General features: G+C 39.3%; 2 protein-coding genes across 2 annotated transcripts in view; both read left to right on the top strand.

Moving 5' to 3' along the window:
• Nucleotides 1-1313: 1313 nt before the first annotated feature.
• Nucleotides 1314-8672, top strand: LOC117937240 (glycylpeptide N-tetradecanoyltransferase 2-like). Its single transcript, XM_034861055.1, has 12 exons — nt 1314-1383; nt 1468-1570; nt 1824-1968; nt 4412-4530; nt 4698-4789; nt 5366-5482; nt 5608-5778; nt 6339-6447; nt 7204-7374; nt 7521-7688; nt 7897-8034; nt 8514-8672. Exons 1-12 carry the CDS (start codon nt 1364-1366, stop codon nt 8535-8537), a joined length of 1377 nt encoding a protein of 458 aa, XP_034716946.1. The 5' UTR covers nt 1314-1363; the 3' UTR covers nt 8538-8672.
• Nucleotides 8673-10902: 2230 nt separating this feature from the next.
• svild (supervillin d) overlaps nt 10903-13757 on the top strand; it is a 44153-nt gene continuing 41298 nt past the window's right edge. The window contains exon 1 of the mRNA XM_034860815.1: nt 10903-11283. The gene's annotated coding sequence lies outside the window, so the exon portion shown is untranslated. The remainder of the gene's footprint in view (nt 11284-13757) is intronic.

Below are 13757 nucleotides of genomic sequence, written 5' to 3' on the forward strand. Positions count from 1 at the left end.
ATCAGCTCACCAGAGACGTGTTGTTTGTTGTCCATCGTGTGACTTACTGCTGCCTCCAGAGTGTGGAAATCCTGCCTGCATCCCTGTACCTGCTGATTCCTCTCACAGACCACGAGTTACACAGTAACTACAACAGGCAGTATGTTTGAAGTTATGTTGAAAGTCCTGATCCTCAACAAGAACATGTGCTCTTCTGCCCTGTCTTGCACTCAGCCTATTTTTGTTGATGTTGTTTTTAATAGCAAAACAACAAAAACAGTTTAAGTTGTTTTAATTTTTTACAATAACTGTAATGTAAAAATTAAACAAAATCTAGGATGAGAATAAGTTAAAAGAGCCTTTTCTGCTCTCCCTAAAAGCAGTTTAGATTACCCTTCTCTTTAATAAAGACAAAAGAAATACACAACTCTCTTTGTTTTTATTTGGTAAACAACTTTACCATTTAAGGGTTTTCCAGAACAAAGACCAGAGGCAACAAGTCGCCGGCGAGGTCATTGCATCAAGCGCAACAAAAAGCGTGTTTGGTCTAAAAAGCCTATTGGGGTAACTTTTATTTTGGCAAAGAACAATTTTCTTTTTTATAAATAAAGAAGACTCTCTCAAATTCAATTTTTTTTTAAGTGAACATGTGCTTATATCAAACAAATCGTCTTACACAGTAGTGAAAATAACTATAAGTTGGGAATAAAATCACCTTTTTTAGATTCTATTTTGTCTAGATGTTACAGTATTTCATAATGTTCACTGAAAGAATGATGTTTTGTTTATTAAAGGCTGTTTAGTACTCTAAGTATTGTCCTGGTGGGAAGCAATTTTAGATAAATGCTTTAAAAAAATAAAAATAAAAAATAAAGTATATATACATACATATGTATATATATATATATATATATATACAGTATATATATCACAAAGCTAAAATATGGAAAATGTATTTTAGCCATATTGCAGCTGGAAAGTAACCAGTAAAATGATTTAATCACCAATCATTTCATTCAAATACTTTTTAAGCGCATGTTTCTTTGCTGCGTAAGATAAGGCTGACTTTTACATTCGACACTCGGCTACATGGGAGCAGACAACTTCAACCAATTAAATCTGCTGCCGGGATCAGGCTGCTATAAGGTTTAATCTGCTGCAGTGCTCCATCCAGCAGCTGTCTGACATATGAAGACCGTGAGCAGTTATATGTAATTGTAGGTATTGTTCTTGGTTATCTGTCAACTGGGTGGGAGTTGGGTTGGGGGACTGGGGCAGTCACTCTCCTCCCATCGCTGCTGGCCAAGATAAGAAATGAAAACCCACAATGTGTTAGAAAACACCCCGATTCACCCTCAGCTTCAAGGACTCGCACTTGTTCACAATGAGGGATTCAAACTTGCTGTAAGTACGACAGAAAAAGTAAATAAGTTAAATTCCCCCTCACAATATACTGTATAAGAACGTCTGCATGGAAATGTCTTTCAGTGATGAGGAACTGACAGAGGTTGAGAGTCTAAAAGGGAAAACAAAGAAGCAAAAGAAGAAATATGCCTGGAAACCGGAGGGACCCACGGACCCATTTGCTATGGTTTGTGTCTTTCTGTGAGTGCATGCATGCAGTGATGTAAGTGTGCTGGTGTTAGTGTGTGACAATGTTAATGCTCATAAACTTTCCTGAGAGTGTGTTGTATGCATATCACACATGAAACAGGTAAATGCTCCAATTGAAATGACCGGTTTTGGCTGTAGGGATCAAGCTGACTCAGGCTTCTGTTTTCACGGTCAAACTACCGGAAAAGATTATGTAGTAACTTGTCCTTGCCTGTCTTATTCTGCCCTAGTTGGACTCCCTTCCTGAGACAAAGCAGCAGGAAATCCAGAAAGCCCTCCACCTCTTCTCCTTGGGCCGGAGTCTGCCCAAGACCCTGCAGCAAGCCCAAAAACACATGTACCATTTCTGGGACACACAGCCTGTCCCCAAACTGGGTAAGAAACAATACTTTTTCCCATACTCTAAAAACAAAAGCAATGGTTTGAATCTATACTTAAAGCAAACGTTTGACATTTTGGGAAATGAGCTTATTTGCTTTCTGCAGGAGAATTAGTTGAGATGATTGATACCATAAAAGCTACAGCCAGTGGCAGGCTAGCGTAGCTTAGCATCAAGACTGGAAACAGAAACAGCCCCAACTTACAAAAAACAACCTATCAGCAGCTAAGTAGTTAACCGTATAAAACGTCAATTTTGTTTCATGGGGGGTTATGTGCTGAGCTATTTCTTGGCTCTGAGCAGTTTCCAGGCAACCAGCAGAGACGTCAGGATGTTGCTGGTTGCAGCAAAAAAAATAGTTCGGCACACATAACAGCAAATTGTTATTATGACACTCTTTTCTTTTTTCTATTGACACAACATGTTACGTAGAAAGCTGTAGAAGTGTTGGTAAGTGGATTGTGTTACCTTTGGACAGAGCCGGGCTAGCTGTTTACCTCTGTTCCCAGCCTTTGTTCCAAGTTACACTAACCCGCGGCTGGCTGTAGACTTATATTTAACAGAGAGAAGTGAGAACGGTACCAATCTTCTCATTAACTCTGCCAGAAAGCGAATAAGCGTATTTACCAAAATCTTCCATTACATATAAAACTGTGAAAATGGACTATTCACTGTTCAGAAAGTCAATAGCATTGCAAATCCTTTCTTTGATTATTCAAATCGACAGTGTTTGGAGCAACTTTCAAGCTACTTCTAACATTGTATTGGTACATTGCTATCTTTTACAGCACATTACCACCATCTCTCTGGGCAGATGTGTTATCACATTCCCCCAGCGTGTGTATGACAACTGGGGGGAACATGAAAATATGAGAGGCACTCATCAAAACACTGCTCTGCATACCTTTAATACCTCTGCTGATCATAGCCCGTGTTCCACACTAATTTCATTGATTTAAAGTGACTATTATGTAACTTTTGAATATTTCTGAAACTATGTAACGTTCCATCTGATGATCACAAATGACCTGTAACAGAAAAAGAGTGAAACAGTAAAAAAGAACACTATTTCCTATTTATTACTATGTAGTTTTTATTAACGCCTCTACCCGAATCCAATTTTTCCCGCAAAGCCTACCTGCTGCAAGCATAAGCATACCTTCTGACGGGTCACACTGGAAAAGCCTGTGTTAATGAGTATCCAGTTAAAAGGTAGCAGGAGATTCCTTTATACAGGCCTAATCTAGTTATCTTCTGTTATCTATCTAAAAAATATAACTGCTGTTGTCATGGCTGATAATGGGGCAGCGCCATGTCAGAAAAGAAGGAAATTAAACAAAGAACAACTAAAAACTACAAGGGAAAGTGAAAGACAACGTGCGATAACGCGAGTAACACTCGGTCAGCTTTCAACAGATGGAGACAATTACAGGATTGGAAATAAATCAAAAACTTCCCCGAATTGGCCCTTTAAATATGTAATGTGTTCATTTCATTCAGAAAATAACTTTAGATTGCTAGATGTGCTTGTACATCAGTAGCTGACATTGAATTACGTAGCACTGACATATTCCTTTTAGTCTGTGTATGTGTTGGCCTACTGTTTACTTTTCACTTGTTTCCCTGTACCTATGTGTGAAGCGTCCTTAGGTTTCATGAAATGCGCTAAATTAACCTAATTTATTACTTTGGTTGCTTCAACAAACTACTAATGCTTTGGCTTGTGACACAGTGACACTGATACCTGGTTTAGCTCACAATACATCCAAAGTAGGCTAAGTCACTGAATGCAACACTTGAAATGCAATGATGAATCTGTTACAAATTCTTGTATTGTGAATTAATTATTATCTGTCCGAGTAAAACATTCATTGCAACTATATGACTTCCCCGTAACGTTAATTCCTAGACCTTTACGACAGCATGTGTGGATTTTAACACTACCGCTTTGGTCCAAAGGGAGCGCTGAAATCAACACAAACTAAAAGTTACATACAGTCATTTAAAAAAAAGATAGGACTTCTCGGTTGCACAGACTTTAAAGCAACACCAAAGGACTTTTCCTCATCGGTCCCTCTACAGGTTGGAAGTGGAATCGTCCATTAAAGCTGTTTCATTCGAACTACAGATCCTCTACCTGATCTCTCAAACATGCATGGTGCGGTTATAGCTGGTAGAGAGCTGCAAAGCAAATGCATGAGTGCCGTTTGGAAAAGTCTTTGGTGTACCTTTAATGTTTAATTCCACTTTACTGTATGCTTTTATACAAAACAGTAAGAAGAAGAAGACCGATGATCCGATTTTAGCATTGTCATTACAGAGCATTCCTCTTAAAAAAGCCATTACCTGAAGTCCGTACATCGTTTACTTTAACAATTACAATATTGAGAATAAAGTTATGTGTACCTTATTTGTTTTTCTTTATGCTTGTGTGCTCAGGGGACAGCATTGTAACCCATGGCCCAATAGTGGAGGAGGAAGCCAGTGTCCGTAAGGAGCCCTACTCTCTACCTCAAGGTTTCTCCTGGGACACTCTGGACCTGAGCAGCCCTGCGGTGGTAGGTTACTCACTGCAAGTTACTGCATGTACATTGATAGAAACTGGAACAAACATCTGTCAAATGCTGGTCTTTCAGAGCACAAGAACGGCCTTTTTTAGTGTGAAGTTTAGGTCAAATTGACTCACATAGAGGAAAATTCAACACATTTCCATCTATCAATGCAGTTGAAGGAGCTATGCACTCTGCTCGATGAGAACTACGTGGAAGAAGATGACAACACTTTCAGATTGGAGTTCTCGCTGGAGTATCTGCAATGGTAAGCTTCAAGCAGGCACATTTAGTCACTTTGGATTTCTAGATTTTGAATTCATATCAGTCAAACTTTCTTTTTAAACCTTTCATTCATCTAGTAAATATTGAGCAGTGCTCTTTCAGCTCCGTCTTGCATTAACACACTTGTGCACACAAGTGCTCAGTAGATCTAAAATATTTCTTATCTACTGAGTTGCAATGAAGGAATGAAGGGAGTCTAAAAAGGACATTATCATTTTTCCCATTCAAACCCTCCAACACACCGTTATCAGTTACAAGCCGGCTACTCTAATCTCTTTACCACTGCCTTTTCCCTCTGTGATCTGCATAAATGGTATCTCCACCTTCAGGGAACACTTCTATCAAAACATAATAACATTGACTTTGATAGAAATAATTAAAATTAGCATTCCAGGAACTGGCACAGGTCTTTGGCCCTGAGCTTACAGAAAGCTGCGGTAGTCACTCAGCTGAGTCATCTCATGCTCAATTCTATGATTGGAAATTGTATTAGAGTTTATTGAACTACCCCCTGCATGTATTCACAGACTCACATTGCAGTTGTTCTCTTCCTCTTTAGGGCTTTACAACCTCCCAACTGGCTGGCCCACTGGAACTGTGGCGTGCGAGTAGACGCCAATAAGAAGTTGGTCGGCTTCATTGCTGCTCTTCCCGCAGATGTCCGCATATATGAGACGTGAGTGGCTTATATGTGTGAAATCTGATGAGCAATATTAGTATTCAGATCACTTGTCGACACCACTGTGGCAATTTTATCCACAAGTGTCTCAGAGAAAATGCTTAGGATGTGCTTTCCTGCAGGGAGAAGCGGATGGTACAGGTCAAGTTCCTGTGTGTTCATAAGAAGCTGCGCCTCAAGCGGATGACTCCAGTTCTGATCCGAGAGCTCGCCAGGCGGGTCAACCAGCAGGGCGTCCACCAAGCTGTCTACACAGCTGGCATAGTCCTGCCCACACCAATGAGCTCCTGCAGGTAGTGGCTGCTGCACAGGGTTAACACACACTTGATTTTCAAGGGCAATTATCACTTTAAAAGCCCCTGAAAGAGAACTCTTTAATAGGAGCGGTGGGGTTGGACTTGAACACAATATTTTGCTCCCAAATCACAAGAATTTCCCATGGCATTGGAGAAAGGTGATGTCATGTCTTTTGTTACTGCCAGGTCACTGTCAATCAAATCCTTTGAAACAACTCCCACGCAGTCCTGTTGAAGCAGATTAGCTGAGTTTTTTATTTTGATTGTATCGATCCCAAAATGTGACTTGAATAATAGTTTATTTAGTCGTAACTATTTTATATTATGGAGAAATACTTTTTTTTATCTGGTTATGGGTGTCACTTTCATTCCCCTAATTACCATACATGCATTCTTTGTTTTACAGTACACATTCTATTTCTACCAAACAAGTATGTTACAACGAGCAATTAGCTTTAGTGATGTACCCTATGCATCTCATTTTAGGTATATCTCTTACAAAGCAACATTGTATCTTTACTGTCTCTACTACTGAATAAACACACTAAATCCTTTAGGTGCTGGCATCGCCTATTAAATCCAAGAAAGCTGGCAGAGGTGAGCTACCCAGGTCTGAGACGGAACATGAATCTGCAGAGAGCTCTCAAATTCAACCGTCTGCCTGAGGTTAGTTTGTGCTGCCACCCAGAGGCAAAAACCCATTAGTGCCAATTTTTTTCTTTGGCCTTTCTTTCCACTTGATGAAAGATATCATCACCTACAATATTTATTTTATTGTGATATACCCTGTATTCAATTATTGGGTTATTCTAGTATATTCCCTTGTAAAGCACTTTGGTCAACCTCAGTTGTTTTTAAATTTGCCAAATAAATAAAATGATATTGATATTGACCAAAATGTTAGATTGGGTAAAAATGTGGATACAAAATGATTGACCCTTGTGTTGTTCTTGGGTCAAATTTGACCCATTTTGAAAAAAACAATCTTTTTCAGAAAAGTTTCTTTCAACCAAATGTTCATAAAAAATAACACGGATTCTTCCACACAAGTAAAATAGATGATCAGCCCAATGATTTTTTTAAATTTGGAAGTTTTGTTCAATTTTATAGCATTCAAAAAAACTTTTTTTTTATGAAAGACCATTGAACAAAAGGACTAAATTGTCCAAAAAAAGCTCCAAAAACAAGGAGTGAAACCCACAAAAACGTCCAAAGGCGCAGAAAGAAACTTACAAAAACATCAGGGGGGAAAGGTTTGGAACAAGACGACCAAAAGGTTTCAATTTTGACCCCAAAAAAAACTAAAAGTTGCACGGATCGACTGGAAGACAACACAATGGTGAAACATACTGATTTTATAGTATCAGGAATTTGTGGTAACAGTCACAGCACTCACTGAAACATCCCTCCTCTCTCTCCCAGGTGACAACGACACCAGGTCTGCGCCCTATGACCAAAGACGATGTTGTGGGGACACACTCACTACTGCAGGCACACCTCCGCAAGTTTGACCTTAGCCCTGTGTTATCTTTGGAAGAAATAGAGCACTGGCTGTTACCAAGGGGGAATGTGATTGACACCTATGTTGTGGAGGTCTGACATTACAATTTGTCAATTTCGATTCTTTTAATTTCTTTAGAGAGGGAAACGCTGTCCTCGCCATTTTCTAGAAGAAAACAAAACACTCCCGTTACGCTGCATTAGTTAATAAGTGATCCTTGTCCCCTCCTCACACGCAGGGTGATGATGGGACACTGACAGACGTGGTGAGTTTCTACAGCGTCTCCTCCAGGGTGCTGAATCACCCTGTCCACACTGGACTGAGAGAAGCTCATCTCCTTTATGTTGCATCTACCGCCACAGACTCAGTGGACCTCATGGTGGACACACTGGTCCTCGCTAAATCCGTGAGTGTGCCAAAATAAAAGTATCCCATTGTGTTTGACTTTGAAACCTTTTCCTCCAATTTGCATGCATGCAGTTAAATGGTCAATGTTATTTTGAATAAAAATTTATAAAAGGGTTATTAGCATCAATGTTTTTTGTTGTTGTTATGTCTAGATTTGGTCCGCTGTGTATTAAAACAAAATAAATGCTTGTTTCCCTCACTGACAGAAAGGTTTTGACGTCTTCTCTGCCCTCGAAGCAATGGATAACAGGAGTTTCCTGGAGAAGCTCAAGTTCAGCATCAGCAACAAGAGCGTTCATTACTACCTGTACAACTGGATGTGTCCTAAAATGAGCCCAGACAAGGTACTGAAGGCTGTGTGTCCACCTGCCAAAACACGTTGCCGTTATTCTCTGTATTTAAAGCCCAAAGTCTTCCACACTATTCCTTTCTGCTGAAAAAAATAATCCAGATTTTAGATCAAGATCATCTAGTTTCTTACAAAAGTATTGAATGGAAATCTTGAAATACAACTTCTAATGTGTCCTTATGCTTCTAATGTGTCCTTATGCAAATAGCTTTAACTGCTTTTGTTGTACACATATTGGGGGAACAAATGTATTGGTAGAATTTTCTACCATACCAAAAACACACAGAAAAGCTCAAATTAAGCATTGTTTGGAGAACTGTATAAGTACTGTATACGCCCAAATTCACTATATGCATTTCCTTTTACAGCCCAAAAATTAGGCTGCTGGAAATGATCTCATTGGAGCTAAAAAGAAATGTGTTTAACAGCTGCCAGTCATCAGTAACTCATAGTAATGGCTGTATGTTTTTACAGGTGGGCTTGGTGCTACCAAACTAACCTGTCACTGAAAGAAGATAAAGAGTGGTGAAGACAAAAGGACTGATGGTGGATGTTAAACCGCATCACCAGCATGAATTTGGGTTTTAAATGTCAACTGATAAACTGTAAAACACAAACACACACACAAATCAATGAAAGAAATAAAAACATAGAATTCCATTGACCATTTGTAAACACATTTGTCATGTGATGTGTGTGTGGGTTTCCCATAACCTCTGATAACATGACAATTAATATTACAAAAACCAATACACTTATTTATTTAGAGGAAACGGTAATTAATCTCACTGACACCACACACACACACACACACACACACACACACACATACACACACACACACACACACACACATACACACACAATCTTATCTCATACATGCTGATACAATCTATTTCATTGTGCATGTGGCAGATGCATTATGCTAGGCGTAAATTCAATCAAGTTAAATCTCATCTGGACATGATATGAATACCAGATAAAGGTTTATGAACCAGAAAGTATGTTTATACAGGTTTTCCACTTGCAGACCAGTTCTAAACAAAGCTACATTAAAGGATTCTACCTACATTAGAGTGATTTTATCACCTTCAGTGAGTCAAATTAGAGCATTTCAATTGAATAGTTGTGTTCTCTGGTTTTACAGCTTACAACAGCCATTGATTACTAGCTATAAACCATGATGCATGTCTTAAAGTGAAGAGCAGGGGGCGCTGCAACCTTAACATTACAGAAAGCCTCTTTTAATGTGAACAACTGCAAAGGGAGTGTAGATGGAGACAACACGTGCTTTGCGTTTTATTGGATGCATAAATCAAGTGTGTTTGCGTGTGTGTAAGATGGTGACGGACATGAACACGAATTAACACAGAGGGATATATAACGTGAAAACAAACCTAGCTTTAGGATACCTTCCAGTACTGTCGAAAATATAGCAATTACAAGTTGACAAAAGGTTTGTGTAATATTACAATGGCAAATAGCTACCCTGCTACAAGTCCTACTTACATTATAGATAATTGAAAGAACATTGACAAAGTATCAGTGATGTCCTCTTTCAGTCTGTTATTATAATTTGTGTAGCTGATGCCAAATCTAACTACTTCCTCCTAGATGTGTTGGCTGATCAAACAGACACTACATCAGTTCGAGGGTCAGAAACTATCTATTTCTAATTAATATATTCAAAAGTTGTGTTTAAGTACTGCACTTGTCAGGGCTAAATTGGTTATTGCAGTGTAATAGGTTTACTGCTACTAGGCTACTAAATTCTTAAAGGTCCAATATTTTAAGAAGTTCAATTTCTATGTCTTCTTTTATTTAATTATAAAGCAGCTTTCGGTGCTATAGAAATACTGAGAAAGTATTGCTCAATCCACAGAGAAATGCAAGGCCCCCTGGGAAGTGCGCTGGGCTTTGAAGCAAATTGAACACAGAAGTCAAACAGTGGAATAACAACTCCAGACCAGTCATCCAAAAAGACTTCTTCCCACAGACTTACATGGTGAAAGAGCTGTCTGTAAATCAGTCGATAGATTTCACAACTCCGAGATGACTCGTTTCACTGTCAGAATTTGATCCATTTGGTCTGCTAACATTTGGAAAGTCTAGGAGAGCAGCAAAATGTAATCTTTTAACCCCCATTCAAGTTAGTGGAGCACCAAACCCGAAGTTGCCGGCACGACCAGTGGAGGTCTCTGGTGCTCTGTGGGGCATTAGAGACATCAGGACCCTCTTGGAAAAAAGATTTTTAATCTCAATGAGTTTTTCTTTCTGGTTAAATAAAGGTAAAATAAAATAAAAAATTAAATTGGTTGTCATGTCACAACTTTACTAGACTGTATATGGGAAGAAAGTGCTTCTAGGGCCCGTTGGAGTCATTCCCTGGCTGCAATGACGGTGCAGAAAAACTTTGAGAGCCAGTTGTAGAAGACCCTGAAATACTGACCAATCAGAGCAGACTGGGCTTTTCAGAAGGGAGCCTAAATAGACAGGCGCTAAAACGGAGCGTCACGTGAATGTGACTGAGAAAAATATAGTTGTTTTGTTTGTTTTTTTAACAATAAAGCATGTTAGCATGTCATAGTGACCAAAAATAAAAATAGGCCTATAAACCTGAACATTAAAATAACATGGATCTTTAAGTAAGAATGAGTACCTGAAATGTAAAAATGTTTTTGGGTGAATGTCATTTGTAACGTTACAATTATTTTGTTCTCTTACTGTAGCCTTCCAAAAAACACTCAGCCTACAAACACGTCATAGTTTGGAGTCCGCATTCACCAGAGGCAAGTGAATGCATCGCCGCGCTGTTTTGGGCCAATCAGAAGAGAGAAGGCATTTTAAGTTTGAAGTTAGTAGACCTGCCAGCAGCACTAGCTGCCGCCTCTGCACCCTGCCCGTGCAGGACAGACCCGTGTCTCCTCTAGCTTCGGTTGAGGATGCCTAGAAGTAAAAACGGTCAACTTTCGATTAAGTCCCATTTTTTAATCCATTCTCGTCGAGGACTAGGACTCGCTCGTGCCGACTGAACGGTAGTCGACTACCAGTGACGTGCTGCGGTTAACGTAAGCATAGTCAGGAACTTTCCAAAACACTACAGTAGCGTTAGCTAAATGTGCTGTCAACACCCTTAGTGTGATAGTTTTTTTGAACAGCTGTCTTACAAGAGTCCCTCAGTTATATCTCTTTTATATATCTTGTGTTTGCTGAGGCTTGAGCAGACCTTCATAAAGGACTACAGGTAGGCCTATGTTATGCACAGTAAGTGGCAGCTTATGTGTTGTAACTTTGTAATGAGTATGTTGCAAATTAACTTACCTCGGGGGCATGTCCACAAACCTGAAACTTCTTTCCCGGCCTGATTTAAAGTGTTTGAAAGGTGTTTTTCAGGAAATGGTTATCATTTACAGGCACATTATTCGGTACAAATGTTACATTCAAGGATATGATGCGTAGTTGAAACGCTTCCAACAGCTGTCATTGCATATGTCAGTGTAGTTTCCTTCCTTAATCATCTACTTAGTTCTGGGGGAAATCGTCCTTTTTTATTGTGTTTAAATTTGCACTTGGAAAAACACTTGTTATTTGTAAAGTTTTGGCTTGTGGCTTTTGCATAACTGCACCCTAGAACACACTAGACACTCCATTGAATGTAGGCCTTTTTTTGTTGATATAGTCCCTGTGTAGCATATCAAGTGACAGCTGGTTTTATCTTTCCACCCAATATTTGGCTTTGGACTTGGCAAATTGGTCAACAAAGACGTGTTGAGTCGAGTCAGTCCTTTTGCAAACAGTGACAGAGAGAAAGAGAGAGAGAGAGAGAGAGGTGAGTATTTAGGAGTGATTTCAGCAAAAAATACCTGTGATAAGAAAGTGTGAGAGAGCTGAAATGGCTGTCACTATTCTTTATTTTTCAACTCTGCTGTGAGGAAAAATCGTACAGTAATGCTAATACAGACTAAATTATGTAAGTTGGCAAAAGATTGTTTGGAATCAAATGCATGTTTATCTGTGTCAAACTGCCACGGCTATGCAAACACTTGCAAAATGCTTGGGTAATGTGTACGTTGAGGTGGACGAGACTTGTTTGGTTTCCTATTGAGATATGGCCACCCTTGTCTTTTGTGAGGTAAAGCATTTGTTTATTCGGTGTGTTTTTTTTCAGCAGTCATTTTCCTATGATTTTTATCTGGGCCTGGCTCTTTAGCACTTGTCATCAGGCTTTGAATTTAGAGGTTTGCGTTGAAAATTGTGAGAAAAAAATATGTTTATTACACTGCATCTTCAAAATGTACTATGTAAAAGTGCTATCAATGATCGCAACAGCAGCTGTTACTTTTTTTTATCAAAGGATAAATAGAATGAAACTGATCGAACCTTCATATCCGAAGGCTATGGTATTTAGTCTTGCTGGCTGTAATGTCTACGCTGTACGGCATCTCAGTGGCCTGTGTCACAACATGTTTACCAAGACCTGCCTCAGCCGACTGGTGTTGAGCAAGACCGAAGAAGAAAACTGATGCATGCCTTGATAAGATACAGTGTCAGACCTTAAGCAGGACAGCACAGGTTTGTGTTGCTCTTTATCTCATTAATCAGAGGAAGCTGCATTGTGTTCCGGTTATGTTGGGATATAGCAGAGAGTTGATGGGCACAGGGCACCGACACAGTCAGTCAACAATTGAGCAAAACGTGTTCAACAGGGAGTGCCTCTTGTAATGCTCGCATAGTTCTGCTGCTCTTTACCTGCACTCTACTTTGGACCATGTAAAGACCCCAAACAAAGAGACAGATTCTCCATTGTTATTGAACACAAGCGGGCGTTATGTGGTTGTCTAAGTGTTATCATTCACCTGTATGCCTCGCGTCTGTAGGTAAAATTGTTACTCAACGCTGATGAGAGGGCTTTTTACTTGGATGAGGTCTCATGCTGCAGTGACTTGTCTTGTTCTTCACCAGAACATCAACTTGGTATTCTTTTGTTTTGAATCAGAGCAAGCTGTCACGAGTGAAACTGTAGATCAGATTTTAATTCCTGAATTGCCTTATATTACGAGAACGCTTTAGCAAGGAATACAAGAGTGGGAGTCACAGTGTTTCAGGACTTTCCTTCCTCCTTAAGCTTCGGATTACTTAATGGTCTCTCATTTGGCTTTTATTCTCTAACGTCTGCTGCTGATCTGCCAACCTTCTGTCATGAAGGTGTAATTTTGACATTTTATTGGTGCAAGTTGCTTAGCTCACAAGTAATTGAAGGGATGTTAAAAAGAAAAGAAAACGCCTTGTGTGAAATCAGGATTGTAAATTAGATTTAAATGGTTAATTAAGGTTTTAAACAAGGCTCTAAGAGGGAAATACCCAACATTAGTACAAAAATAGCAAACATTTACTTTTATATCTATTTTTGGTTTGGCGATGTGAGGGTTTGAATATTGAAACCTCTTCTGTTATGCATTTCTGACTTGCAAAGACAGAGTGAAGATGCCCGATTGCGTCCCTTTCTGCTCATATTACAACACTAAGGGATAGCCGTTATGTTGTAGTGCTACATAAGCTATGAATACGTTTTACACAAGTAAGGCAAGCATTTACTCATTGTAATGGATACTGTTTCTCATGGTCAGCAAGATATTAGTATTTTAATTGATCACGTGATCATGTCCTAAGCTTCACCTGCATGTGTTACTTAACAGTTAAATAGCATACTGCAGCTGA

This window comes from Etheostoma cragini, chromosome 21 (assembly GCF_013103735.1).
Source record: "Etheostoma cragini isolate CJK2018 chromosome 21, CSU_Ecrag_1.0, whole genome shotgun sequence".
Taxonomy (NCBI): Eukaryota; Metazoa; Chordata; class Actinopteri; order Perciformes; family Percidae; genus Etheostoma; species Etheostoma cragini.